The sequence below is a fragment of the Pogona vitticeps genome, chromosome 1 (assembly GCF_051106095.1).
Source record: "Pogona vitticeps strain Pit_001003342236 chromosome 1, PviZW2.1, whole genome shotgun sequence".
Lineage (NCBI taxonomy): Eukaryota > Metazoa > Chordata > Lepidosauria > Squamata > Agamidae > Pogona > Pogona vitticeps.
This window is the reverse complement of record NC_135783.1, coordinates 42,047,253-42,074,167: the sequence shown is the minus strand read 5'-3', so window position 1 is coordinate 42,074,167 and position 26,915 is coordinate 42,047,253. Positions and strand designations below refer to the sequence as shown.

The 26,915-nt window shown below is 38.1% G+C and overlaps 1 protein-coding gene across 1 annotated transcript; it reads left to right on the top strand.

Moving 5' to 3' along the window:
* Positions 1 to 12: 12 nt before the first annotated feature.
* SLC4A1AP (solute carrier family 4 member 1 adaptor protein) lies at positions 13 to 24,011 on the top strand. Its single transcript, XM_020793098.3, has 14 exons — positions 13 to 684; positions 1,811 to 2,000; positions 3,933 to 4,055; positions 5,675 to 5,735; positions 8,845 to 8,984; positions 9,284 to 9,444; positions 10,505 to 10,574; positions 15,047 to 15,236; positions 16,166 to 16,277; positions 16,638 to 16,884; positions 18,095 to 18,169; positions 18,889 to 18,944; positions 21,283 to 21,352; positions 23,698 to 24,011. The coding sequence occupies exons 1-14, from the start codon at positions 46 to 48 to the stop codon at positions 23,745 to 23,747; spliced, it is 2,184 nt and encodes a 727-aa protein (XP_020648757.3). The 5' UTR covers positions 13 to 45; the 3' UTR covers positions 23,748 to 24,011.
* Positions 24,012 to 26,915: the final 2,904 nt, after the last annotated feature.

The window sequence follows — 26,915 nt, the reverse complement described above, 5'->3', positions numbered from 1 at the left end:
AAAGAGTTTCCCACGGGGACCACTTAGAGGAACGGACACACTAAAATGGCGGAACCCCGGGAAGGAGAAGAGATGGAGGAAGATTTCAAGAAGCCGATCCTCCCGCCGCCGCCGCCGCCGCCGCCGCCTGCGCCTCCCACTCGGGAGAAGGCAGCGGAGGGCGCGCCGTCAGCACCGGCTCTTAAACTCCCGCGGGGATGTGCCCTCCCTGACCCCACGGCCCCTAAACCCCCGCGGGGCCCTGCCCCGGGTCCCTGCGCATCTGCCCTGCCGGAGTACCAGGAGCCGTCGTGGGGAGGCTGCGTCGCAGCGGACGGCTCCGCCGGCTACAGCTTGGAGGTGCTGAAAAGCGGCGCGGTGCTGGAGAACATCAGCCTGGGCGGCCGGAGCTGGGTGATGGTGGGCCGGGCGCCGGGCTGCCACCTCTCCCTGGCTCACCCGTGTGTTTCGCGGCACCACGCCGTGCTTCAGCATCGCCCGCCTCCCGCTGGGGATGAAGAAAACCCGGGGGATCCGGCGAGGCGGGAAGAGAAGGGTCCCGAAGCTGGCCTCTACGTCTACGACCTGGACAGCGCGCACGGCACCTTCCTCAATAAAGTTCGGGTCCCGCCCCGCACATATTGCCGTGTCCGGGTCGGCCACGTCCTGCGTTTTGGGGGTAGCAGTCGCCTCTTCGTCTTGCAGGTGAGAACAGGGCGAGATACCTTTCAAGACGTCAGACCATTCGTCTGGCTAGCGTAGTACTGTATTGTCGGTCCTGAATGGCCCTGGTTCCCAAGGGTTTCTGTTGGGATCCTCACTAGGAGATCACTAGTGAGTCCCCACTCAAATGGTGCCACTCTGCTTCACTTCCAGGATTGGAGATGTATGGTGATGCAGGTGATCAGGGGGAAAATTTTTAAAAAATTATGAAGCCCTTGTACCTTAAAGACTAACTGCTGTGTTTTAATGTGAGCTTTTGTGGACAAATCCACTTCTTCAGGTGATCAGAGAGACTGAAGTGGCTCTGTCCTCAGACACACATCCTTTAGATGCTAATAGTGGAATACAAGAGGCAGTACTTGACATAGAAATGATGCTTTTATAGTATGGACACATTATACATGTTTACGTGAATTACCTGTGTTTCATAGGTCTTGCTTCATAGTAAATGAGTTTAGGATTGCACTATCTTTCAATTCAAACAAGTGTTTGTAGGAGTTAAGCTATTCTCAAACTCCCAGAGCACAAGTTGTGCACTCCAGCATTAGAGCTTGACACAACTTATATACTCAGCTCCAGTGGTTTCCTGTTAATATATTTAAAGGATTTGTGAGAAACAAAAAGCAAAAATTATGCAAGGTGTTTTTCTGTAATATCAGAAAAACTGATGTTTGTATGGTTTGTACTTTGCAAAGCTTTTGAGGCATTCTTCAACCTCAGGATTGCACCTGACTTTTCAACACTGTAAAAGCATATGCCTTAATATGTTATGTTTCTGCTTTCTCACATGTGTTCTGAAGAGAAAGAAGCAGCTTTACTTTCTAATTTTAGCAGAAAAAGATTTACTATGTTTTACAGCATCCAGTTTATAGAGAGAAGAGAACTAAAATCTTATCAACTGGTATATGCAAGTAGTAAATTGTAATGTGATTGTCTTTACAGTTTGTAACATGTATACGTCTTGGACTCAAGTCACAATTATACTTATGAGAGAATAAGCCCCTATGAACTTATTGAACTTCTTTTTGTATAAATATGGGTACAGTCATGTTATGAAAATAATTTTGTCCTATGCATACAATTATGAAGGTTGTAATTTAATCTGCAGGGTCCAGAGGAGGATCAAGAACCTGAATCAGAACTGACTGTAACCCAGTTGAAAGAACTGCATAAAAAGCAGCAAGCTAAGTTAGAGAAAACAATGCTGGGTGATGATTCTGATGAAGATCAAATAGAAAAGGAAGAACCAAGAAATGAAAACAATCGGAATAATGATTTGAGTTGTTCCTGGGGAATTGGTAAGATTTAACATGTAGACATTTTGATAGTACAAGTAGATTAAGCTGATTCTACGCTGTATTGTCTATTTTGCTGGAATTAGAGGTAAATTCCAGTACGTATTTGCCTGACAATGGCTGAAATCCAGCAGTAAGTAAAAACTAAAGTAGTCCCATTGAATTAGTGGCAATTTGGTGAATCATTTCCCCCACAAGTTCCATTGATTCAGTGGTTCTGTTCTAGCTAAAGGCTGTTTCAGACAATCGTGCATGTGGCTTTCGTATGCCAATTAATATCTGAATCAAAATGATGCTTACCATACTCCTAGATCATACAGTGGTGCCCCGCGAGACGATATTAATTCGTTCAGCAAAAATCACTGTCTTGTGAAAACATCGTCTTGCGAAATTCAGTTCCCCATTGGAATTCATTGAAATCCATTTAATGTGTTCCAATGGTGAAAAATCATCATCATTTTGCGAAAATCGGCCATAGAGAAACTGTTTTGCGAAGCATGGATCAGCTGTAAAAATCGCTATCTTGCATAAAACAGTCCCGAAAACACCCATTTTGTGAGTCGCGGACTCAGCTGTCAAAATTGTTGTCTTGCGAAAATTGGTCCCCAAAAATAGTCTTGTGAAGCATGGTCCGAAACATAGTCCAGCGAAAATCGCCCATAGGAAACACTGTCTTGTGAAGCGCTATAGCAATCACAAAAACTTGTCATCTAGCGAATTAACTGTTTTGCGAGGTAATCGTCTAGCAGGGTACCACTGTATTCTCTTTTGATGTTTCCCATGCTTTAAACACTGTTGGGGAAATTCCTGTCACTTTTATATAGTATGCAAGACATGTCTGGACCCATACACGAGCTTTTGTGCCAGAAAAATAGACTATCATGGGAATGGCAGGAAGGTGTCTTATATCAAGGAAGTAAAACTGTGTTATATCTAGTCAGGACCACTGGTCCAGCTAGTTTAGTATTGTACACGTTGATTGGCAGCAGCTCTCCAGGTTTCAGACAAGTCTTTCCAGGCCTACCTGGATCTGTGGTATGGAAAGCATATTCTCCACCAAATATTCCTGTTATGGCATCAGAACACAGAACGAAGGTTGGCACTACACTTAATGTGTCTTCTGTTTTTCATTCATTATATATATGTAATAGCATGATACTAACCATCAGGTTAGCACATTAAATATCTCCAAGGTAAAAATATAGTTCCTGTTATTTTTCCTCAATTCTTTAATTCAATAATGAATTTCTAAAGTTCAGCCATTCTGAATAAATTTATGCATGTGTGACTATTATTGGAAAAAGCTGAAGTTATGAAATAGAGATAAACACCTACAGTCTGATTCATAATTTTAATATACTGTACAAATATGGTCATTAGTTACAGAGCTTAAAGTCTGATATCCTAAATTAATGTGATTAATGTGATATATACAATTACAGTTGAATATATTTTTTGAAAAACTGAATATTTACAGTATGAAGTATACAATATGTCACAGGAAATTTGAGATTTCAGCTTTAGAGTTTATAAATTTTAATTTCATTTAATTGTTTGGAAGTGTATTTGGTTTCTATTGCAGTTCTCAATTTACTACTTACTCAAGAACTGAAGTTGGGAATTATTGTTCGAAAAATCTGTGTTCCTTCCCCTTTATTTTGTAACTTTGATGGCACAATATATGAACCTAATTGTGTGCCCAGCGCTGGTCACTGATACCAGCCTCCTGTGTAACCCTCCAGCCATCCCTCTCATTTCCACATCCTGACCAGGATGGCTCATGTATTCAGCGTATAGCTGTAGAATCTTATAGAAAAACATTGGGTTTTAAATATATTTTTATATAATACAGATTTTTCTTCTCATAATTATAACAAAAGAGGATGCATCTTGCATCTGCTTTAGCTCCCATTCCTAATTGTCCTTGTCTTTTAGGCGAAGATGCAGAGGAAGAAGAAGGTGAAGAAAACCCAATTGCTATTGAGTTTCAGGAAGATCAAGAAGCCTTTTATTTGAAAGATCCAAAGAAGGCATTGCAAGGTTTTTTTGACAGAGAAGGTGTGTCTGTTACCTATCATGCTTATCTACCCTTTTTCCCTGAATATAACCCCTAGTATGATTTTTCAGCATGCTCATAATATAAGCCCTACCCCATTTCACTAGTTAAGTGAAAGCCCACCCTCCACCAATGTGCAGCAAACAGAAGATGACATGACTGAATTTGAATAAACATAGATTGTTGTATGTGAAAAAAAGAAATCATCCCCTGAAAATAAGCCATACAGCTATTTTGGAGCAAAAATTAATATAAGACCCTGTTTTATTTTCAGGGAAACACGATAGTGGCTAGTGGTGTTCAGCAGAGCTATGTTCCGTGCATTTCTCTCTTTAATTTATATGCTATTTTTCAACATTAAAACTGACAAAGCAACACAAAATAAAACGTAATCCTATTAAAACCAAACCAAAATACAGTGGACCCTCGACTTACAGACGGCTCGACTTACAGACTTTTCGAGTTACAGACTTCTCTGGCTGCAAAATTTAGGTTCGACTTGCAGCCAGAGAATCGACCTACAGACCAGAAAAAAACCAAAATGGAACAAAAATGGAACAAAAATGGCTGGTTGAGGGATTAATCGGTTTCCAATGCATTGTAGGTCAATGGAGATTCGACCTACAGACTTTTCGACCTGCAGCCACCGTTCCAATATGGATTAATTCCGTAAGTAGAGGGTCCACTGTAGGGCCTTCTCGGCTGTTGCCGCCCAACTTTGGAAAATGCTCCCTATAGAGATCCGCCTGGCTCCAACACTTTTGTCTTTTTGGTGCCAGGCAAAGACCTTTCTTTTTGGCCAGCATTTTAATTAAATAGTATCCTTTTGCTGGCCGTATGAGCAGCAGGATTTTTTAATGATAAATTGACTGTTTTAAGATTGGGTGTTATTATAATATTGGGTATTATTTTAATGGTTTTTAATGTGGTTCTAAAGTTTTAATATTGCTGTACACTGCTCAGTGACCATTGGTAATGGCACGGCTAAAAAAAGTCTTGTAAATAAATAAATGTAGAAGAGCAGCCAGTGTGAAGGAAAGCATGTGGAAGAAATCATTGATTTCATTGTGTAAGAAGGATACCTTATAAACAGGTAGTCCTAGTATTTTCTAAGGGGACAATGGATTTCTGGAATGTAAATTAGGTTGTCAACTAAAGCTCATATATCAAAATGAAGCTTAAGTACTATATTATCCTTTAATCTGTACAAAGGCTTTGAAATACCTGGGATGTTTATTAATCTTTAGCCTAGCAGTTGTGTGTTCCCAATTTAATTTTTTTTTGACTGGGACTGAACATAGCTAATTATCCTAAATTATTGCAAGATGAGGTCTAGACGTGTTTGTGGTATTAAGTTTGATGGATGAATTTAAGACCTTGTTATGAATGTACAGGGGGTGAAGAATTTAATGCATAGTTAACATTACTTGGCTGAATATTTTGAATCATTGTTGTCAGCCATTTGGAAAGATTAAGTGTGCACTTAATCCATATAATTCATTGTTAACAAAGAAATAAAGATGAATTTGCTAACGGTAAATAATCTACTCATTTTCTTGAGAGAGAGAAAACATTCAGTTAATATATACAAGTAAATCAGTTTCTGTTCTTTCTTTTCCAGGTGAAGAACTAGAATATGAATTTGATGCCCAAGGAACTGGGACCTGGCTTTGTAGGGTGAAGTATGTATGTAATATACAATAATTATGCATAGTTGAATCTTTCTGTCAGTTAGTGATGCTGAGGGAGGTTGTATACCTTATATATTGAATCTCCTTATTAGGAGAAAGGTAGCCTATAAATAAGACAAATAAATGAAATAATTATATCTGGAATTGGATTTGAGCACTGAGATAGCAATGTAGAAATAATAATCACAGCCTTATTTTTTAATATAGTCAGATACTAACTTAAGCATAATGTTTCTTCATTTTCATTACATGTCTGCAATGGGAATATAATTTGGAAGGAGCTGAATAAGTTGGCTTTCCCATATGAAGAGAAGACATGTGGCTTATGTGATTTCAACTTAAAATCTACCATACTGTTGTCACTATAGATTTATTTCAGCTTTCAGTGGCACATACTAACATAATCATTTTTCTTCCCTCGTGGTTAGGGAAAGGTGTAAGGTAGTCATTAAACACTGGGAGTCATTATACAAGCAATGGCTGAAATATCCTACTAATGCCAATCCAAAGCCAGTCTACTAATACTATTTAAATGCTTGTTTATTTGCAAATAAAACTCAATTCAGGTATTATATATAGTCATGTGAAAAAGAAAGTACTGTATTTTTCCGTGTATAAGATGCCCCCGTGTATAAGACCCCCACACACTTTTCTAACCCAAAATTAAGAAATCTAACTGGGGCTTAGCAAGTGTAGGGGGGAAGGGATCAGAGCACTGCAGGATCACTTTGATGCCTGCTTTCTCCCTTTGTGCTAAGCCTCGCGGGGCTTAGCAAAAGGAGGGGGAAAGGGATCAAAGCAATCCCGCAACTGCATGATTGTTTTGATCCCTTTCCCCTTATACAGCCACGGAATTGCTTTGATCCTTTCCCCCTACACTTGCTAAGCCCTATGGGACTTAGTAAGCAGAGGGGAAAGCAAGGATCAAAGCCATTCTGCAGCCATTCTTTAATCCCTGCTTTCCTTTTGCTAAGGCTTAGCAAGTGGAGGGGAAAGAAGGGATCAAAGCCCTGCAGGATCGCTTTGATCCCTGCTTTCCCCTCCACTTTTTTTCTCTACTCGGCTTACTTCCATGTATAAGACGACCCTAAATTTTTAGTCTAAAGATTTTAGACAAAAGTATAGTCTTATACATGGAAAAATACATTACACCCTCTTCGAATCCTATGGTTTTATGTCAGGACATAATAAAAATCATCTGGTCCATAGCAGGTCTGAAAATTAGGTAAATACAATCTCAGATGACAACACATGACATACTACACCATGTCACAATTTATTTAACAAAAATAAAGCCAAAATGGAGAAGCCATGTACAAAAAGTACACCTTTTGATTCGATAGCTTGTAGAACCACCTTTAGCAGCAATAACTTGAAGTAATGGTTTTTAGTATGACTTTCAGTTTCTCACATTGTTGTGAACGAATTTTGGCCCACTCTTCTTACAACGTTGCTGCAGTTCTTTGAGGTTTGTGGGCATTTGTTTATGCACAGGTCTCTTAAGGTCCCGCCACAGCATTTCAATCAAGTTGAGGTCTGGACTTTGACTGGATCATTGCAACACCTTGATTCTTTTCTTTTTCAACCATGCTTTTGTAGAATTGCTGATGTGCTTGGAATCATTGTCCTGTTGCCTGACCCAATTTTGGCCAGGTTTAGCTTTCGGATAGATGAGCTCATATTTGACTCTAGAATACTTTGGAGTACAGAGGAGTTCATGGTCGACTCAGTGACTGCAAGGTGCCTAGGTCCTGTGACTGCAAAACAAGCCCAAATCCTAAACCCTCCACCGCTGTGCTTGACAGTTCGCTTTCTATCCCTTCCCAGATTGATGAGCAGCAACAGTTGCTTCTCTACAATCATTGCTGATGTGTTTCTTCCTTGGCATTGTGTTAACACGCACCTGGCTGCTACTTAGCCTCTTAATTCCTATGAAAGCAGTAAGGGTGTACTTAGTTTTTCATATATGGCTTCTCCATGTTGTTGTTGTTGTTGTTGTTGTTTAAATAAATGGTGACACAATGTAATATGTTGTTGTTCATCTGAGGTTGTATTTTCTTAATTTCAGACCTGCTAAGGGCCAGATGATTTTTCTTACGTCATGTTATGTAAAACCATAGGAATCAAAGAAGGTGTACTTTCCTTTTCACATGACTGTGTTAGACATAAATTTGAGGAGGAGAAATATATTGGCCTCTATTCACAGAGAACAGCTCGGAGTGTAATTTGAAATCTTGGAAATCAGTGGTAGCACACTCCTAACTTCTTGAGGATTCATATTTGTTATGTGTCATCAAGTCACTTTAACCATGTCAATGCCATGAAATAGTGACAGCCAAAAGGTTTTATTATGAATCCTGCTCAGCTTTACAGACTCAAGGCAGTGGCTTTCCTTATTAAGTCAGGCCTGCTGTTGCCTTCAGTCTTCTCAGCATTATTCTTTTTTCTATTGAGTATTCATTATCACCATATATAGTAGTGCCAGGATAGAGCTAAATTGATACTGATGTCTTACAGAATGTTTCTCTTTAATATCTGAACATAAAATTACAGTGCCTATTATTCACTATATATAGTTCTCCAAAAAAATTGAGTTCTCCTATTTGAGATATATATTTGTGAGCTTTTCACCGTAATTATCAGTTGCTCAAACTTAATGTCTTTGGTCAGGAGTAGTTTGTTCAGAGAAGGACAGCAATGCCTCAAACCTCAAGAACTTTTTGTTCTTACTACTGTATTTGTCTGCTTTAGTTATATGAATGATCTTAACTAGTTGGGGATCTTTAAGTGAACAAGACTTGTCCACCTGATGATGCCATTGCAGACCAAATCATTCTGAAGAGACAAACTCCACTTGGCTTTTTTTAACTTCCAAAAGTTGCTGTGTGATACTCATAAAAATGCTTACAAAACACCACCTTTCTTTCAATGTGGTTTTAATTATCTCTTTTAGCTAACTCAGAAATCAGTGTCGAGATGTTTTATAGCCAAATGGACAGGTTATTTTGGAGAACAGTTTTGATCATGGACAGGCTAACACTGAGCATGATTTTGGATCATTATTGATCTTGTTCTTACTGTAACCTTATGAATTGAACAGGCTCCCTGTGGATGATGCATCGGGGAAGCAGCTTGTAGCAGAAGCAGTTCATTCGGGGAAGAAAAAAGAAGCAATGATCCAGTGTGCATTGGAGGCTTGTAGAATACTGGATGCTAGGGGTGTGCTGCGGCAAGAGGCAGGTAGGTTAACTGGCTTTGTACATTTAAATTTAAATGTGGCATGCTGTTTCATTTTTTTAAAAGTCACATATCTCACCCTCTTTTTTTTTACACATTGCTGTTAATGGTACTATCCCACTTTATTTTCACAAGAACTCTGGGAATGTTAGTATACTGTATATTGTAGATTTGGTTATTCAGAAATAATGTGAAATGAGTTAACTATCATTAAAGTTGTACTAGAAATTGTGTATTCGTTTCACAATTATTAGATTCTTCAGTTGTTCATGATTTGATACATTTGCCTGCATTCTCCTTAGTGTCCCGAAAAAGAAAAGCAAAAAATTGGGAAGAGGAAGACTTCTATGATAGTGATGATGATACATTCCTTGATCGGACAGGCGTTATTGAGCAGAAACGGCGGAACAGAATGAAGAAAGCGGGGAAGTTAGAAGAAAAGCCAGAAACGTACGATTCACTGGTAAGAACAGCTTCTGATAGAGATCCATAAGATTTGGCTTGCCGTGACCATTAAACAAAATTTGCACTCATTAGTGACCACACCCTCCAAATTGAATAGGTGGGTGTTGACTGTGATATCACCATGAGTTTTAGATGTGCTGGGAATATTCTTGGGATTGAGCACAAACTATAGGGGAAAGCCTCCACCTCTGCTCTGGGCTGGTAGAGAGGAGGTGAATTTGAAAGTTAGTGTCTTCTTACTGCTTGCTGAATTTCTCCAAGATGCACTGCAAGGCTGACTACGCTTCCCACCTGAGCCCAGAGGAGAAAAAGGAATTCTTCCAGAACTCATATTGGAAAGCATCAGTAAACAACATATTTTCCTGTTTCCTGAGCCACAGAGTCTTCTCAAGATCTGGCAGATTTTTTTTGTCTTTCTGCAGTTACCTTGCCTACAGAGGGAACATGAGACATTTGTTTTCCTCCATTATGTTATCTCTTTGTGATAGATAAATCCAGAGGAGTGGGCTTACTAATCTATTGTAGCCAAAATGAGAATAGTAGTAGTTTTATGAAAAATACAACACACACAAAACTAACTAGGCAACTTAGAAAGTTGCATAGGTTGGTAGCATATAGAAGTAAAGATTTTACTCATTAGTGCATAAAGGCCGAAAAAACCTCAGTAGCTAGCTAGAGATGTGTACAGTTTGTTTAAAATATTTAACAATGTAACTACTGTAAAGAGGTCTGTATGCTTCACAGAAATGGAAACTGCAGATAACAAGTACAAGTACAAAAATGAGAGTTTAAAAAGCACAATTTAAAATTATATTTAAAACTATCAATGTAGTTACAGTGCCTGGTTAAATAGAAATCAGTTTACCTGTTGCCTGAAAAGAATAAAGTTTATGTCTTTAGGGAAGGCATCCCACAGTAAATATGCTTTTGTCAATTTCTGTGCTCCAGATTTCTCTTACATTAAGGGGCAGAAAAGTGACTGCCTTTTATTTTAAGGATTTTGTTAAGGCATTGTAGATGGATATGTATCTTTCCAACTTTCCAATATTTTCTGTTAGGTGGCAAAGTTAAATGCAACTGAAAAGGAACTCTCTCAGATAGCCGAGAAGCTGAAGTCTTCAAAGACAGGTAAGATCACTTTTTTATATATTAAAACTGGGGGAGAGTAAATGGGAACAAAGTATAATGTGTATATATGCAGATAATACAAATTATTGATCAGTTGAAGTACAGTGGAAACCAATTCCGTGTATTGGTCATGCAGACTAATCCCAAAAGCAGAGTGCCAGGCATACAGTTGGTGGATGTAGAACTTTTTGAGGAATTTCATAGCAGCTTAGAATTGTATCCAGGGATGCAAATATATGTCATTAGACTTTTTGTTCTTAGCTGGTCAGATGAAATTGCACTTGTTGCTCTACTTACAAATACTGTACAGTGGTGCCTCACTTAACGGGCGCTCTGTTTAGCAACGAAATCGCTTAGCGACGACTTTTTCGGAGCGTTTTGCGCTTCGTTTAGCGATGGTCCCTATGGGCAATTTTCGCTTAGTGATGGTTGGGACCATGCTTCACATAGCGATTAAATTTTGTGTCCCCTGTTTCGTTTAACGATGGTTTAAACAGCCTCATGTTTGCTGTTTTTTTAATGTTTTTCTGTTATTTATAAAGTTAAAGTTTACTGTTTAAAATGTTTGAAATCATAAAGTGCACTTAATAAACCCTTTGTTAACCAAATTTGACTTTGTTCTGACTCTTTTTTAATTTGTTGTTGTATTTTCCCCCCATTGAGATGCATCGAATAGGTTTCAGTGCATTTCAGTTGGGGAACCGCGTTTCACTTAGCGATGTTTCCTATGGCGATTTTCGCTTAAGGACGGCAATTCATTCCTATTGGAACGGATTATCCAGTTTTCAATGCATTTCAATGGGAAACCGCGTTTCGCTTAGCGATGAAATCGCTTAGCAATGATTTTTTTCGGAACAAATTAATATCGCTAAGCGACGCACCACTGTATTGAAGTTGGTGTCATGTGCGCTAAGGAGGTGCATGGTGAAGACGTTTGTTTTTGCTTCATTTGGGTTCTTTTGGTGTCGAAGAAAAATGTTAAGAAACACTAACGAAGCTGTTCTAAGCAACCAAAAAAAGGCACAGTGCAGGGGAACTTGAATAAGTCTCAAAGAGCAATATTTCTCAAAATTGCACATATTTTGTACTGAATCACAACACTTGCCATACACACAAGTGTTGTGTTTTTCACATGAACATTTCCATATTAGGTTACAAGTTCATCTTGTGGCTGATTTCACAATTTCTGGCACCTGCTATAGTTCCTTACATTTATTTCTCAGGTGTTGCTCGCTTAAGCAGAATAGTCAGAAGCCCAGGCTATACAGGTTGTGCTAAAATCTGAACCCTAACTACTTTTGCATTTTTACAGTTCTATTACATTACTTTCTTGGTTGTAATTGTGAGATTAAATTGAGATAAATTTAATTTCACAATCCCACGTCTTTGCCATTTATGGAGAAACATATTAATAATGCACTCCTAATTTCTCAATCTAATTCAGATTGTTGTTACGTGTAGTCAAGTGGTCCTCAACTTATGATGAGCCTCCAGAATGGCCTGTCCTCAACAGTCCTGCCCAGTTCTTGTAAATTCAAGCCTGCTGTTTCCTTTATGGAGTCCATCCATTTCATATTTGGTCTTCCTCTGTTCCAGCTGCCTTTTCCCATAGCATTATTGTATTTTCCAGAAATTCATGCCTTCTCATGATGTGTTGAAAACAGGACAGCCTCGTTTTTGTAATTTTTGCCTCCAGAGATATTTTAGGCCTGATTTGCTCTAGCATCCTCTCATTCATCTTCTGACAGTTCTGGGAATCATCAAAGCTCTTCTCCAACACCATATTTAAGGTGAACTGGTGTTTTTTCTTCCTGTTAGACTTCTTCACTGTCAGCCTTCTTATTTTCCTAATATTTTTATAGTATTCCCCAACTTAAGTTTAAGGGAAGGTGTAAATACTTAGAACTTTCAGGCTCAGGGTTGTACCTTTTGTACCTACTTCACAGTTGCCCTGGTGTGCTCACAAATCTGAATTATGACTGATAGTGAAGCTGAGGTAGCAAAAGAAACCCTGGACAAATTCACTGAGTGCGTAAATTGGTCTCTTCAATTTTAGGCTTGTCTTTGCCTCTTCCATCTTTTCTGAGTTTGCCAGCTTTCCAGCCTCTATCTTTTCCTTCTTCTGTCTTTTTGGTTTCTTCTCCTCATTATTTATGTTGTTGGCTGTGGGCTTCACTGGAGCTGTTTACAGCCTCATGCTTTTTCCTGTCACTGCCATTTGTTTTGTTTCTGTATGTTGTGTTGCTTCTTAATTTTTTCTCATTTGTTTTCTTTTCCTCTCCAATTTTATGCCCTTTCAGGGAGGATTGGATTTAAATCAAATTAATTTACCGTATTTTTCGCACCATAAGATGCACTTTTTTCCCACAAAACAGGGGGGTGGAAAGTCTATACATTTTATGGAGCCAAGAAAACAGATTATATTTTCCTGTTTTCTTCTCCTAAAAAATTGGTGCGTCTTATGGAAAGGTGTGTCTTATGGAGCGAAAAATATGGTAAATCATGATTCAGATTTTAAAAATCTGATTTGTTTTGATGATTTAAATTAAATGATCATGATTTAAATCGTGTTTTTTTTAAAAAAATAATTGCTTTTATTCATTCTGCCCTTAACCATGAGCTCTTATATCGGTATTATGAGCCAGAAAGTGTATGCACTGGTGCGTACAGGATTCATGTTTCATTGATTGCAAAGAGAGCCTCTAATGATTTGTATTTATGAAAGAGGGGTACATGAAAGTTTCCTTATTCCTTCCCCTCTTTTATGTAAAGTTTTTTTCACCATTTATATGTCAAATTGCCTGAGAGGTTTTCCATCCAGTAGTGTCATGAGGGTTGTTGTCAACAGCCAGTCAGAATGTCAAGGGGAGTGGGAATTTTTGAATCTGTAAAATGGCCTAGATTGTTTGGAATCTAGTGAGGAGTGCTTTTTGCTTTAATTATTTCTTGTGGATTACTTTGTGGGGCCGAGCTCCTGTTGTCCTCCATCTTGGTTTGTGCTGCCTGCCTCTTTGCATCCATCTTGGATCCTTTCTCTTCTTTTTCCTTGTTTTTGTTGCTTTGGAGGGATTTTTTTCCTACCTGTTGGATTATTTTTGCTGCTACCAGCCATTTGCTTGTGCCAGCATGCCTTCTTGGGATTATTTTTTATTTTTCTCCTCTTTGTGTTTTTGGGAGGAGAGAAGGTTAATTTTTTTGTTGGGCTTTGGGTGAAGGAGCTGTGTGTGATTTATTTATTTTTTTTGCTGTTTTTCTCCTGTTTGTAGCATAGTGTTTTCTCTGTTTATTTTTTTTAATTACTGTTTGCTTACCTTACTGTGTATTTATTCTGCTAAAGGTGTATAATTTCGTGAGGTTTAGAAGGAATGTTATGTTTCCTTCTGTGAGATTTTGTTGTCTCCAGGGATAGACTTTGTGACTGTGCCAGTGTGCCACTGGTCTGTGTGGGTAGTTGTTACTGTCGGTTGTACTGTTGCCTGCTGTTGGAGTAGGTTGATTCTGTATTACCTAGCCTTTTCTTTTACTGAATGGCTTTAAAGGACTTGGGCTTCTGGAGTGCTGGAAAACATGAATGAAGAAAAAGAAAATACTATATGACCTGAAAGAGGCTTTTCCTTTCACATAAAAGAAAAGGACGAGTGCATAAAAATACAACAACAAAATAATGAGTAATCATATGCTGTCAAGTCAGTTCTGATACATGAAAACCCTATTCAGGGTTCTCTAGGTTGAGAATACTGAGAAGCAGTTTACCATTCCCTTCCGAGGGTGCCCTGGGACTGTGCAGCTTGTCCAAGGCTACACAGGCGGGCTCTAGTGGGATACACAATGGATAACAACAAAATGGGCACCTGTCCCCAAAAGAACCCAAAACGAAACAAATATACTTCTCTAATTGCCAGTTGTGCACTTGTAGTATGGAATCATAGATTCAGCTGCATAGACCCTGTGTGTCTATTCCAGCAAACACACAAATCTTAGTCCAACACCCTGTCACTGATGTCCATCCATCTCCATGCTGAAGCTGAATCTAGCCCAGACATACCATATTATTTCTATATTACCTGAGTAACACCCTCTAACAGCTGTGATATCTCAGCATTTTGGAGATTGATTGAACATGAAAAACTCTAACACAATCTACTTGTTTTTCCATCTTGAATGACTTTTTATGCTTGAAACTAATGTTATTTTAACTGTTTATTTTGTATGATGTACGCCACCCAGAGTAGTTGAATGACTAGATGGGCAGGATATAAATTTAATTAATTGTGAACTGAATATTTTTAAAAAATCCTGAAAAAATATATTTAAATTTTAAATACTGGATGGCATAGATACTATTCTTTTTTTAGAGCTAATCCCAGTTGACAAATACTATGTCCACTCCTAGCATCTTTTCCTTGGATAAAAATTGAAATGTATCCATGTAATTTCATAACATGACTGTTTATTTATGTGACTTTCTACAGCACAATCGCAGTCAGCAGCTCAAGATTCTTTGGATGAATTCATGACAGAAATAAAATCAGGTTATGCCTTAGATAGTGTGACACGTAGAAAGCTTCACTTGCGGACTTTTGAACTGAAGAAGGAACAGCAACGGTTGAAAGGACTGATAAAGATTGTTACACCTGCATCAATGCCAGAACTGAAATCCCAGTGAGTCTTATTTATGTGGAACAGTAATTGTTAACATTCATGGAAACTGAAGGAATAGTGGAAGACCTTCAATAAAGGCTACAGCTTTTAATCATAATGACGTACCCAGGACTGTCAGTGGCAGAACCTGTTAGAAGTCAGGAATTGATAGGGTCACCATAAGGTGGAAGCGACATGATAGCACGTAATACACTTACAACTTGTGAGTCATGTCCATCTTGCACTGTACTTTGTTGCTGCTAAATGTACATGTACTGCAGTGTGGAGACGAATTGCACAGAATGTGGCACTGGAATATTCCAAAGGGCTGGTTCCAAATTCTGTATGAAATGCAACCCTGACTAGTAGTAATGGTGGAGCCAAAATAACTTCTAACCCCATGTAAAAAGGCAAGGGAAGTAGGTTTATGCCTGGGAGACCAAGACTGCACAGTTGCGTAGTCTGCGTCTGATGACATTTTATATATACTCGTCTTAAAACGTGTGACTTGGCCACAGCCCCTCACTGAGCTTGCACTTAAGGAGAATTTTGAATGTGGGTTTTTCACATGAGCCAGAGCATCTACTGCAGTCATTTAAGTGCTAACTAGAGATGGGAATGACTCACCATTTTGGCGAGTCGTCCCGCTTCATGAGTCCTCAAAAGTTGATGACTCACGAAGCACATTTCCCCCATGAAGCGACGAATAACAAAGTTATTTGGGGGGGTGGGGGTTATTAAAAAAACACAGCAAAATATTCATCAATCCATATTTGTCGAGACTTATAATTTGACAGATACAGATTGATGAATATTTGACGAATCGGCTATTTTCGTCGAAAAAGCCAATCCGTTTTTATATTCGTCCCATCTAGTGCTAACCCTTTTGGTGTTGTTGTAAAAGCTTTGTACATTCATCCATTTATATTCTTTTGTTTTGTTTTTGGTAGGCTTGGAAGTCAAGATCCAGAAGCGCAAAACAAGCCTAAAAAGCTAACTTTACCCATGTTTGGTGCCATGAAAGGGGGGAGCAAATTTAAGCTGAAAACTGGGACTGTAGGGGTAAGTTAAAAGAAGAAAATGTTTTGTGGCTAACTTGTATTGCAGAATGATTTCAGGTGTGAATAGTTCTGTTTAGAAATCTGATTGTTTTGGTTGGGGGTTCCAGGATAGCTTAAACCACATCATTCCTGCTTACTATAAACAGTGGTATGTCCTACAGAAATAATCCAGCTTTAACTGGCTTAGAAATTTGTATATTTGAATATTTACAGATATTTATTTTAGTAGAAGCTCAGCAAGCCCTTATTCCTACTGTTACAAAAATACATTGCATCATTGCATGGTATCTTGTGTTCCTTTTTGATTAGCACATTTAGGGTATAATAATGTCTTTTTAAAAATTTTCTGTTCACCATACAGAAGTTGCCTGTAAAGCATCCAGATATACCTGTAAACCTATTAAAGATGAAAGATGAGGGGCCGGAGGAGGAGGAGGAGGAGGAAGAGGAGGATGAAGATCAGGAGGCAAAGACAACAGATATATATCAAAGAATGGAAAACTCAAAGGCAAACACTGTTGCACAAGAAAAAGTTGAACAAGACCATCTCCCTGCTAGTTCATCTTCTCATAGCAGCCAGGATGTGGACGTGGATTCCGTTAACGATAGTAAATGACTCTCCCATTTCCAGTCCATCTGGATTTCAGTTGTTTTATTTATTTGTTTGTTTGTTTAATTTATATCCCGCCTATCTGGTCTTTCGACCACTCTTTTAAATCTCTAAAAGATAGAAACGGACTATTAAGGTTTTATCTTGATGGCAGTCTTCAATAATTATATTCATTTTCTTAAGTACTTATGAGAATCCCAACAGAGATTTTTTAAGAGCAGTGTGGAAGTGTGGGGCTTGGTATAGATCTGCACATAGAGAAAATTTTGTTCCCATCTCTTTGGGCTGAATGGTCTAGATTTGGGGATAACATGCTGGGCATTGTCTTGATGGAAGAAAGAGGGAATAGTGAGTCTCCTATATTTTTCCTCTCTCTCTTTTCTTTCAACTGTGCTACCCACACATCTTTCTTTCCAACTGATGCATAGCTAACATGTATTCATTAACATCAGCTATAAACATGTTGTGTGACTTGGGTCAGATTGTGGGAGTAGCTAAGTGTGCATACATACACACTCACTGCAATTTTGGCAGCTCCCAAGTGTTGAACTGATAGCCATACTCATAGGCTGTTTGATCTCTCAGTTATTAGCAGTTACTATTTTGTATGTAGTCGTGAACTAAGAAGAATAGTAATACTATTGTTCTAAAAGTCTTTAGTTCATTGTTAATAGGAATATTGTGCATAAAGAGTTCTTTTAAACCTAGAATACTAAGTTTCTACCTGTTCGTTGGAAATCACATAAAGTAGTGGTGCCATATTAGTAAGTTAGTGAATATTGTTGATGCAGACTTCAAGGTAAATTAGAAAATAGTCACCACTCTCCAGTCCAGTAAGTGCTGCACTTTTATATTAAAATGTTACATTAAAGCTCAAGACACCTTTTTTTCTGCCCTTACTCATTTAACTCTCTGAACATCTGTGATCTCCTGTGACATTTCGTAGCATAATTGCTGCATATTGTGCACAGACTGCTTTATTATATATTTATATTATCTGTATGCCACCTTTCTACGCATAGGTTAGCGTTTAAGGTAGTATTTTAAAAAAAACCAGGCTCATTGGATGAAAATGTTGGCCAACATAGAAGTATTCTATGATTCATAGGGGGAGGTTGTAATAATTACCAGACATTTAAATGTTACTATTCCTGTCCTCATTAATAGAGCTAGTTAGCTAACTCTAGAGTCTCATTTTACTTTTACAGGAACCAGACTTCAATCTGAACCTTTCAGTGGAGGTGCAGCAACACCAGTGAATATGCTCCAGAAGAAGCCGCAAGGTGAGCTATGATATAGAGCTGCTTCCCTTTTGAGGAGGCTAATCCCAAGCTTCCATTTTGAGCCACACAGCAGGCTAGAGTGCATAAAGAAGAATGACCAAATGCCTCTGACAGATGATAAAACTCTGCTATATTATATGATTGCAAGGAAAACAAAGATTTGGCTTGAACCCATGAATTCAGAAATGGGACCCACTCTTACGTCTGAAGAAGTGGACTTGCCCAGGAAAGCTCACATTAAAATATAGCAATTAGTCTGTAAGATGTCACAGCTACTTTATTTTTTGTTTTTGAGACTCCTTTACCTGAGCAGTAGCCCAAAGACAGCAGGACAGTCATATATCGTATTGACACTAAATTTTTGGAATGTACACAATTTTAGGTCAGAGAGAGTAGAGATACGTTGCTTTATTTAATGCCTCCTTGGCCTCTGTCCTCCAGGCACAGATGATTTGTTTATACTGAATTTGTTTGACTAGTACCTTTGGGGAATTAAGAGTTAATGGTTATATTATTAAGTGCCGTTAAATTGATTCAACGTAACAGTGGCAGGGCATGTAACCCCATCAGTGACCTGTGCTCTTAGCTGGTTTTCTCCCAGGATACACAATCAGGATTTGAACTCCTGATTCCTGTTTTGCAGCCATCTGCTCCAAACTACTGGGCTAAAGAATTAATAATGACTAATATTAATCTAGTTTTTCTCACCTTTTTTTAAGCATTGCAGAAGCCTGGAGAAAAGCCCAAGAGTATGAAAGCTAACAGTGCAAGTAGGGTAAGTTTGGAGAACTAAAACTCATAAACAGGTAGAGGCTTTCAGTAGATCACTCTATTCCCTGCTTCTGTGGGGTTTTTAATTAATTAAAAAAAGGAATTACTTGATACTGGCATTTTACAGTACAGTGGACCCTCTACTTACAGAATTAATCCGTATTGGAACGGTGGCTGCAAGTCGAAAAATCTGTAGGTCGAATCTCCATTGACCTACAGTGCATTGAAAACCAATTAATCCCATAACTGGCAGTTTTTATTCTATTTTTGTTCCATTTTGGTTTTTTTCTGGTCTGTAAGTCGATTCTCCGGCTGCAAGTCAAATCTAAATTTTGCGGCCAGAGAAGTCTGTAACTCGAAAAGTCTGTAAGACGAGCCGTCTGTAAGTCGAGGGTCCACTGTAGTTGTTTCCATGTTAGTAGCAGTGGGCAGCAGCTGAATGGAACATTTATGCATCTGAAAATGTGATATCTGCTGATATTTGGGGAATACATGCTTACTTATTTACTTACTTACTTGCCTTTCTCCGAATAAAGGTACTTATGTTTTATTTATTATTTACTTATTTATTTAAAATATTTTTATCTCACCTTTCTCCTTAAAAGGATCCAAAATGACTTAATAGTTAATTCACTATTGAAAGTAACAAGGAGCCATATCACCAATTATAATTCAGAGATTTGGATTTTGATATATCCTAGCAATGCTTTAATTATCTGACTTGATAGCAATGATTTAATCAGCTACTGCAACCCCAACAGAGAAATTGTGTAAGAAATTCCACCCATCTGTTGTGGTATATAGACAGTGCTGCTGGCGTCTGTTTGCAAGATTACAGTAATATGGATTTGGAGAGTCAATTCCATAAGCTTCTTTAATTGAAATGGGTTCACTTTGTGACTTACTATTCTAAAGTAAGTTGAAGTTAGAGTAGGCCCATTGAAAATGAAATGTACATAGGAATTAACTTGCCAATTCCCTGTTGATTCAAGGGACTTACTCTAGTGCAAGTTACTATGCTAAGTAACAGAACTTTGGTCAGTGGATACCGTGGCTGAAATCCAGTAGTAAGTTGCACCTAGAGTATTGAAACAGAGGAATTTATGGAGGAGTTGACTCACTAAATCCCCACTGATTTAATAGGCCTACTGTAGTTGCAGTTTACCACTGTAATCTTAATACACTTTAATTTTTATTTAACCTTTCATATTATCTAGTATAGAAAGTCAGACTTAATTGTTCACCCATTTTCATGCCACACAGTATTTTCATTTTGAAATTTAACTTTTAAAAAATAGAATGAATTTTTTTTCTGTTTCAGTGTACAGTGGTGCCTCGCTTAACGGCGATAATCCGTTCCAGGAAAATCACCGTTAAGCGAAAACATCGTAAAGCGAAAAAAAACCATTGAAACACATTGAAACCCCTCAAAACTGCACACTCCCTTCTCCTCCTATCTTGTGCTCTGCATCTTCTCATTTGTAGCAAACCATAGTTTGGTGTTACTTCCCAAAAGAAAGTGGTTTCCGTAAATAGGGGCTGAAATCCTGTTGTGCATCTCCATTTATTTATTTATTTATTATTTATTTATTTATTGGACTTATATACCGCCCCATAGCACTCTCCGGGCGGTTTACAATTTTTAATTATACAGGCTACACATTGCCCCCCCAGCAAGCTGGGTACTCATTTTACCGACCTCGGAAGGATGGAAGGCTGAGTCAACCTTGAGCCGGCTACCTGGGATTTGAACCATGTATGCAATGGGAATGATATCATCAGTGGAAAATTGTTACTGATTAAAAGCTACCTTTGGAATTTTGAGGTGCCTACAACTTTGTCACATTACATATGAGTCGCATGTACCCCAAAATCACCAAAGGAAACCTTTAATCAAAAACAACAGGATTTCAGCCAATATTTTGTCCACAAACTGCACATGAAAACAAATTATAAACCATTGTTTGGCAATGCATGTGAAACAGCCAGTTGTGGATTTGACAGCGAATAACATTTTATTTTTATTTATTTATTTAAAATATTTTACCTCATCTTTCTCTTACTGATTTATTTAATTAATTAATTAATTTATGTTAACCCCACCTTTCTTCTTAAGAGGACCCAATGCGACGTACATCAGTAAAAGACAATATTTAAAAGCCAAAAATAGCAATTCTACAAATATTTTTTAAAAATCAAACAAATTCCACACTAAAACATAAAATTCCCAAACCTTCTGCACACTTTTTAATATATGTTTTAATTTTTAAAATGCATAATATTTTTATATTGAGGTCATTCATTCCATATAATTGTCAAATAAATTAAATTCTGTTTTACAGGTTCAACATACTATGCCCTCAAAATATCCAGAAGATGATCCAGATTATTGTGTATGGATGCCTCCTGAAGGTAATTGTTGGGATGGCAAAGGATAGTCTACAGCATGAAATTGGCCCTATATTGAGATTATCTAAATAAGTAAGGCCTGCATTCATAAGATATTGTAGTTTTTATACATGATCTGCCATATGGTTTGGCTGCTGCCGCACTACAGAACCTGTAATTCTGCAGACCTTAACCTAGTTGAAAAAGAGAACAAGATGTTATCAAGACTTCTCCTGTGTTTACTCTTCATAATGAGATATGTGTGTAGGGCTGCCTCTACTAAAAATCCTGGCAATCAACACAAGGTTTATATGAGTATTCTCTTCTTAATTTCACATATGCAGAAGCTCTGCATCCTGGGGAATTAAAGTCTAGTGCAAGGGATAAGCGACTATGACCCCCACAAATGTTTTTGGACTACTATTCCTATAACCTCTCAAGATTGGCTATGCTGGAAGGGAATTAAAAACTGAAAACATCTGGAGGTTCGCAGTTGCTCATTCTGTTGTAGTGGTTGGACTACTCTTGCATTTTGCACGCTCTCAGCTCAAAAAATTCTTATGATATATCTACTTTTTATGAAACAAGAATAAAGGCAGCATGCTATTGGTTACATTATTTGGGCTGAAACAGCAGTCCCTAACAATATGGAGCTTGTCGTAGGAAGTGACCCCCCCAATCTAGTCAAGCACACACACCCATCTGGCTCCATGAGCTGCCTTATACTAACAGCTCCTTATCAGATCTGTTCAGTAAGACAGAGGTGAAATCATTGTAAACCAGTGCTCCCAGCTCATAAACTATGTGAAAGCCAGTAATTTTGATCATTAAAAGAAGTGAATTAACAAGAGAATCAACATACTGATTTACTGTCTTTGTCCATGACGATAACCAAACAGTTTCAGTAGCGAGGCTAGGTATGAAGCCAGAAGAAAAAAGATCACATGAACATACCAGATGCATTTTAAACACCTCTTACTGATCTACCAAACAACAGAACATATAACCTGGCCCTAAGACAGCAGATAAAATCCCATTGCATACATTTATGCCAACAGAAGATGATGATGTCTTCAACTAGTGCCAGGAAAATTTAATTTAATTATTTGAAAGCTTCCTATCTCTCCATTTCAGATTCCAAAGCTCCCTTTTACCCTGGGGAAGCCTTTGGGAGCCTTGGAAAACAAGAGGAGCATTAAATAATCAAAAATCCACCAGATTTTTGGTGGCTGGTGGAATTGATATTATCAATACACAAACAGAATTTTGTCTACCATAAAGCTGAGTGATCACTCAGACAGCCATTTCATTATTGAGAGGTTAAATATAAAAAGTCCTTTGTGGCCAATATGTATCTCTCAGTCCTGCCCCCACCACATTTTCACACACCCTAAAACTAAGAAAATATTGAAAAAATTATCTTTGCCTCAGAGTCTCCATGTGTTATCCAGGCAGATGTGGGGGGAAATTGCTGTTTTGCAGGCCCAGCATTATTTTTAAGCAATGTTTTGCCACTAGAGGGTATAAGGAGGCTTTTTCATATTTCAAAAAGGCTCCATTTTTGGTAAGAGGTGCAATCCCAAGCAAATGTGGCCATCCAGGGTCCCAGCATCTCAGGAGATTGCTTACTTCTACCTTCAAGGTTGATTAACACCTGGCTTTTTCATTGTTAAAATTATCCTCTTAACTATTTTTTTAATCTCCTGTTAGTTAACTAATTAACAATCTGAAAAAATATTTAAAGAATTATTGTTGGCAAACAATTCTGTAAAATACCTTTTCCATGGGTCACACAATTGATGTACACCAAACTATTAAATTTCTGTCTCTTCTTAATAGAAAAGGGCTTTGGTTCATGGCAGAGCCAAAATGTTGTGCCTCCACTAACCTTACAGTATATTCATTGTTCATGGTTCAAATCAATGTTTCCAGTTAATACTGAATGCATATTAAAACAAGACTCGTTTTTGTAGTATGAAAAGTCTTTGTCAGACTTCAGTGACAGAGTACCCTCTAGAACAATGGTTCACAAGCTTGGGTCCTCAGGTGTCTTTGACTAGAATTTTGGAAGTCTTCACCTGCTGTGCTGGCCAGGATTTCTGGGAGTTGCAGTCCAAGAACATCTGGGCACCCATGGTTGGGAACTACTGCTGTAGATATCTTGAACCAAAAATGTTAACAGATGCTGTTAGCATTGCCAGAGATGCTAAATTTGTAGTTGAAGATGTCTGGGGAGAGGGGCACCACATGGGAGAAATCCCATTTAGTTAAGTATCTTGTGTTTGCTCTGTTTCTCTGTGATGTTTTCACTACTGGAGGCAGATATTTTTTTAAAGGAAACTGCACACTTTTCCTCTTGTATTGAACAGGTCAAAGTGGCGATGGCAGAACTCACCTGAATGAAAAATATGGGTATTAAACTTCAGATGATGGCTTTGGGAAATCGCAGGTTACAGCACAGCAGATATGGACTAGAAGACTGTTAAAATGACAAACAACAAACTTCATTCTTCCCAAATTCTTTCTAATGAGTTTGCATACCCATGAAAAACTGTGTTCCCTACTGTAAGAGTTTTTGTATATGTTGCACATCAGGATGTATATAGTTGTGGGAGAGTGTATTTACAAACTGAATGTAGATGTAGCAAGGCTGGTTTGAGATAATAAAGACAAAAGAGCCTAATGCATTTGTTTCCATTGCTAGTATTTATAGGGTATTAAGCAGATCAGACTCAAACTCCTGTTTAGCTTAGAAATTCACTGAAAGTTTCCTCGTATATTGTGACACACATTATTATACAGGGCAATCTTACATAATGTGTCACAATACATGAAGCAACTAATTTCTTCAAGAAACTATTAAAAACATGCCTCATCATGAAATATAAATTTGATACATAAGTACAACTGGCCAAAATATGAATGTACTGACATTTTATTTACAGGAAGAGACAAAGAAAAGAAAAGAATGGAACATGGAATGATTTCGATTAGCTCCAACTAGACATTACTGTTTATTATTGTGTTTTTGAAGGAATGTCTGCACCTTTTGTAGGAATTCTGACAGAAGCCCCTCTCCCAGCCATAAAAGAACCAGTGGTTGTGTTAAAATAATGTATTTATATTTCATGGTGGGGGAAAAAGCCTTTCTTTTTAATAGTTCCTTGAAAGAAAGATGGGATATAAAAGGTACTAAAGAAATGTTTTTCTGCAGCTCAAATGGAAAAGGAGAGAGGAACAGGGGGCATGCAAATCGTCTTCAGCCATCCATACTACTTTCATTGCCATTGTTGACTTACTAAATAGCTGGCTCAATAGCTCAGTATCTGGCTGCGGAGCAAGAGATTGGGAGTTTGATTCCCCACTATGCCTCCTATGAGAAAAGCCAGCCTGTGTGGCCCTGGGCAACCTCCACAGCCCCAGGGCACCCCAAGAAGAAAGAAGTGGTAAACCATTTTTAAGTGTTCTTTACTTAGAGAACCCTGAAAAGTGTTGCCATGAGTCAGAATTGACTTGATGATTATTATTTTAAAAACTGTTAATAGATAGCTCATATAGGCAGCTCTGTTTTTTTCCCCAAGTGACAACTTCCTTGAGGTGAAGGGTGTTTTACAGCATAAATTGTTGGAAGTGTTTAACTTATCAAAGGGGTTATAATTTCTTTCTAAAATAGTGGTGAAAAGTTGCTGGACAGGTGTCGATAATAAATACCTATAATTAACAGCACAATTCTAAAACAGAACACACATGGCTAAAATTTAAAAGTGAAGATTCCCACAAACAGCAGCTTTAGCATCTTAAAACAGTGACAGATCAGAGAGCCTAAGATGCCCCATACATGTGTGGATCACTATGAATGCTTTCTTATCTTCACTTCCAAAAGACAGGATTTCAATGCTGGCAGAACAATGATAGCTGATCCCAAAAGAAGGAAAATTTACATACTTCAAACCTAAGTTAATTGAAATATCAACTCTTTTATTAAAATTGCACATTAGAATTAAGACTACTTGACACAGTTGAAAACTGCATGTATCAGTTATCTTAAATCATACCTTGCATTACTTTGACCTGACCTCCACTACATTTTCATCTGCCCCAAAGTTCTTGCAGCTAGGTATCTTGATCTTAATTGTTAAAGAAAATGTCAAGTAAAACAGTTTTATTTTTAGCTTCCCTTTTCCAGCCAAAAGAAGATATTAGTGCTGTTTACAAAACAAATGCTCAAGCTCTGCTTTTAGGTAATTCGCATGCAGCATCATGTATGTTTCACTTTGGTTCTGGCACACAGCCAAGTAGGAACATATAGAAACACAGCTGAAGGAGGTGATTGGGAAGTATCTTCAAAGGAAGTGTGTCTCTCAACCCCAACTCCGTATGTCTAAAGAATAATTTATTTTGGATTCACTAAATAGGATCATTCTCCTCTCATTCATTCACATATATACACAAGGAAGCACCAGCAGGACCAAGGAAACCTCTAAGCTCCCTTGTAGCTGTGGTGCCAGGACAAATTGAGTCCTATCTCATGCCCTGCGTTTTCTCCATATCTTTATTCTGAATGTGAAGAAATGTATGGATTTTGCTAAACTCTTCGGAAAATCAAACAATAAATTATCACATTCCCATACAGTAGAAACAAAACTTCCAGTGTCATAGAAGGTGGCTATGGGTAGAAAAGGACATGACACTATTCCAGTTCTTGATAGTTTGGTATTCCATTTATGGAAGTGACTATGGAAGTGGGCTCCATATACTTTAAAGGCCATTCATGTGAACTTTAAAGTATATGGAGCCCACTTCCATAGTCACTTTAGTCTGAAGAGGGGGAGGGTCTAATAGCAGGTAATATCTTCAGACAGTTGCATTTCTGTGACGAAAGAAATGATAAAAGGATGGGCCCCACATGCTTTAAACAAGCATTGAGCAAATAGTAGTTTAGTCTTGTGTAAATGCACCTTCAACTAGTTCATTCACTTTGGGGCCAAAATTGTGATCAGACATTGTCTGTATGAAGAAACCACAGAGTAAAACGAAAAGGAGGAATCTCCACCTTCCTACAGCTCTGCTACTATTACTTGACAATCTAAATACAACATAATGGGAGCCAGCTGGATTCTTCAATAAACAATTGTGCAGGAGAGAGAGAGAGATTTTAATGACTGGTTGCCAATAAGCCCAGGATCAGGTAAATCTTGTTAGAGCAAGAGCTTGGAAAACTTAACCATTTTGAATTCCAGTTCCCAGAATCCCTCAGTCACTGACTGTGCTGAAAATTTCTGGGGGTGTAGTCTAAACAGGTAATTTCTTTGGAGCTAAATCCAGCCTCGTAATTTCTCAAGCTCTACTTATAGCAACCAACATTCAGGCACTCCCTTGACTTAAAAATCCATATTAAATAGTGTAGAATGAAAAATTATAAAGGAAAATCATGCTTTGGGAAGACTTAATGAAATGATTACCTGTGGACAATGTCTTTGAAGAAAATAAAATGCCTGTTATAAATTAAAAGGTTTGGAACTTTAAAATCACACTATGGGCAATTTTCTTGGGATGACAATATAATAGAACTGCAGAACTGTCAGGG

Coding starts and splice junctions, on each gene's coding strand:
- SLC4A1AP (XM_020793098.3), top strand. CDS start 46: ATGGCGGAACCCCGGGAAGGAGAAGAGATGGAGGAAGATTTCAAGAAG. Junction 16,278..16,637: donor TGAAAACTGGGACTGTAGGG/GTAAGTTAAAAG, acceptor TTCACCATACAG/AAGTTGCCTGTAAAGCATCC. Junction 16,885..18,094: donor CGTGGATTCCGTTAACGATA/GTAAATGACTCT, acceptor TTACTTTTACAG/GAACCAGACTTCAATCTGAA.